This window comes from Engraulis encrasicolus, chromosome 23 (assembly GCF_034702125.1).
Source record: "Engraulis encrasicolus isolate BLACKSEA-1 chromosome 23, IST_EnEncr_1.0, whole genome shotgun sequence".
Classification (NCBI taxonomy): Eukaryota; Metazoa; Chordata; class Actinopteri; order Clupeiformes; family Engraulidae; genus Engraulis; species Engraulis encrasicolus.
Genome location: NC_085879.1, coordinates 45,943,005 through 45,946,059, shown reverse-complemented (window position 1 = coordinate 45,946,059; position 3,055 = coordinate 45,943,005). Strand labels below are relative to the sequence as shown.

General features: G+C 47.5%; 1 protein-coding gene across 1 annotated transcript in view; it reads right to left on the bottom strand.

Moving 5' to 3' along the window:
• Nucleotides 1-1,927: 1,927 nt before the first annotated feature.
• LOC134439896 (SH2 domain-containing adapter protein F-like) overlaps nucleotides 1,928-3,055 on the bottom strand; it is a 219,998-nt gene continuing 218,870 nt past the window's right edge. The window contains exon 6 of the mRNA XM_063189807.1: nucleotides 1,928-2,197. Coding sequence (XP_063045877.1) covers nucleotides 2,011-2,197 — 187 coding nt within the window. The 3' untranslated portion in view covers nucleotides 1,928-2,010. The remainder of the gene's footprint in view (nucleotides 2,198-3,055) is intronic.

Sequence of the window (3,055 nt, the reverse complement as noted above, 5' to 3'; positions counted from 1 at the left end):
AAAACAAAAAACTAAACAAAGAAAAAAGAAACAAAAACAGGAAAAATTCTGACTGATAACGAGTATTGCATGACATTGGTGGGTGATGGTCACTTGGGGGGTGACAGTTGGTGACAGTGGTGTCAGGGGTGGCAGTGTTCCAATTCAGTGTTCCAGAACCACCCCCTTGGCATTACTAAATGAGCATGTGACAGTTCTAGTTCTATTGCTCTTCGGAATCCTCTTGAGAGTTCCACTCCAGTCCATATTGGTCTCCAAAGAGAAAGAGAGAACCGTAGTCCAGTAAGATGTATGATGTTTGAAGGACCAAGAAGAGACAGAAGTTCTGGAATCAGAGTTCTGATCAGTAGTTCTGGAATCAGATGGTTGCTGTCCATTTTTTCCCTCCAGACAGAAAACCATACTGCCCTACAAAGGCAAAGTGCAGTAACTAGGCAAACGTTGAAACTGAGGAAAAAAGCCTTCAAAGACCTTGGTATTAGGTTGGCTATTATAGTTACCGCCAATTTGAAATAGCAATATTTCTAAAAAGGAACACATTTGGGCCATAAGGCTTTGTCACAAGATATAGGATGAGTAATGAGTAAAGACTGTTTCAGGCTTTTTTTTTTAATGTTTTACTAAATATGTAGTTACTGTACTTTGCCACTGTAGGACAGCATAGACTAGTCCAGTCTGAGCTGATGTTGATGTCAGTTCCTGTGGTCCTCACACCACACACTGTCTTGGATTCAGAAGACCCAGAAGTTCTGGAATACCAACATCCATGTACTGTTTAGGACCCAGAAGAACAGAAGAAGTTCTGTAATCAGAGGTTGTCGTCCGTACAAGTTTGTCCTTCAAAGAGAGAGAAGTAGGCCACAGTCCAGTCTTGTCCAAAACTTGAGGGTTGCTTCCGCTGATGCTTCCTCACACACGCACACACACAGAGACTAGAGGTGCATTTTGGTAGTGCAAAATTCAACACTTGAATTAGCACACACACACAGACTAGAGGTGGTCTTTAGGTCCAAGTACACAGAACATTTTAGAGAGTTGTGTTGAATTAACACTGTAAAATGTCGATGTGTTAGATTGAGAGTCACTGGCTTGGGTGGGTGAAGAGGATTTGAGTAGAATAAGTGAGTTGACATTGAAAGAGTAAGGTCAATGTCAATGTCAAGCTCAAGGTCAAGGTCCAGCTCAGGGTCAAGGTCAAGGACAAGGTCAATGACGTGTTCAAGGTCAAAGTGTGTATATAGGCCACCAGGCCACACGGTAGGTGCCGTAGTGCTTAGTTGGAGCACAGTCAAGATAGAGAGCAGGTGTGTGTGTGTGTGTGTGTGTGTGTGTGTGTGTGTGTGTATGTGTGTGTGTGTGTGTGTGTGTGTGTGTGTGTGTGTGTGTGTGTGTGTGTGTGTGTGTGTGTGTGTGTGTGTGTGTGTGCGCGTGCGTGCGTGCGTGCGTGCGTGCGTGCGTGCGAGCGCGCGTCTCCTCTCTCTATAGTGTCCTGATGGCCACTGGGTACAGTAGTGACGTGTGTGTGTGTGTGTGTGTGTGTGTGTGTGTGTGTGTGTGTGTGTGTACGTGTGTGTCCGTGCATGCGTGCGTGCGTGCGTGCGTACGTGTGTGTGTATGTCCGTGTGTGTGTGTCTCCTCTCTCTATAGAGTCCTGATGGCCACTGGGTAGAGTAGTGACGTGTTTGTGTGTGTGTGTGTGTGTGTGTGCGTGCGTGTGTGTGTGTGTGTGTGGTGTGTGTGTGTGTGTGTGTGTGTGTGTGTGGTGTGTGTGTGTGTGTGTGTGTGTGTGTGTGTGTGTGTGTGTGTGTGTGTGTGTGCGTGTGTGTGTGTGTGTGTGTGTCTATAGTGTCCTGATGGCCACTGGGTACAGTAGTGACGTGTTTGTGTTTGTGTGTGTGTGTGTGTGTGTGTGTGTGTGTGTGTGTGTGTGTGTGTGTGTGTGTGTGTGTGTGTGTGTGTGTGTGTGTGTGTGTGTGTGTGTGTGTGTGTGCGCGCGTGTGTCTCCTCTCTCTATAGAGTCCTGATGGCCACTGGGTAGAGTAGTGACATGTGTTCGGCCCCCTTGATGGGCAGCTTGCGGTTGGTGTAGAAGTGGATGATCTCCGGCACGCTGTCGAACGGACCGCTGTTCTGGCCCAACACGTACTTGCTCTCTTTGGTCCGGGACAACTTCATATGCATGAAGCCCTGACTGCTCCTGTGGAGAGGGGGAGAGAGAGATGCAGAGAGAGAGAGAGAGAGAGAGAGAGAGAGAGAGAGAGAGAGAGAGAGAGAGAGAGAGAGAGAGAGAGAGAGAGAGAGAGAGAGAGAGAGAGAGAGAGAGATGCAGAGAGAGAGAGAGAGAGATGCAGAGAGAGAGAGAGAGATGCAGAGAGAGAGAGAGAGAGAGAGAGAGATGCAGAGAGAGAGAGAGAGAGAGAGAGGAAGAGAGTATTAATAAACAAAACATAGATAGCATAGACACATCTATGTACATGCTCTAATGATCTTTGTTCCCAGACAGATTCATATGCATGAACCCCTGGCTGCTCCTGTGGAGAGGGAGAGATACAGAGAGAGATGCAGAGAGAGAGAGAGACACAGAGAGAGAGAGAGAGAGAGAGAGAGAGAGAGAGAGAGAGAGAGAGAGAGAGAGAAAGGGCAGAGACAGAGAGATGGAGAGAGAGAGGGAATGAAGACGGAGGAGGGAGAGGGAGAGAGAGAGAGAGAGAGAGAGAGAGAGAGAGAGATGCAGAGAGAGAGAGAGAGAGAGGCAGAGAAAGAGAGAGAATGGAGATATTACTAAACAAAACATAGACACATCTCTGTATATGCACTACTGATGTTTGGTCCGGGACACCTTCATATGCAGTAAAACCCTTGTCACTGCTTGTCAAGTGGATTTGAGAGGAGAGGAGAGGAGAGAAGAGAGATGTAGGGGAGGGAGGGAAGATATGGAAAGGGAAGGGAGAGAGAGAGAGAGAGAGAGAGAGAGAGAGAGAGAGAGAGAGAGAGAGAGAGAGAGAGAGAGAGAGAGAGAGAGAGAGAGAGAAAGCCATCGACAGATCAAAACTGT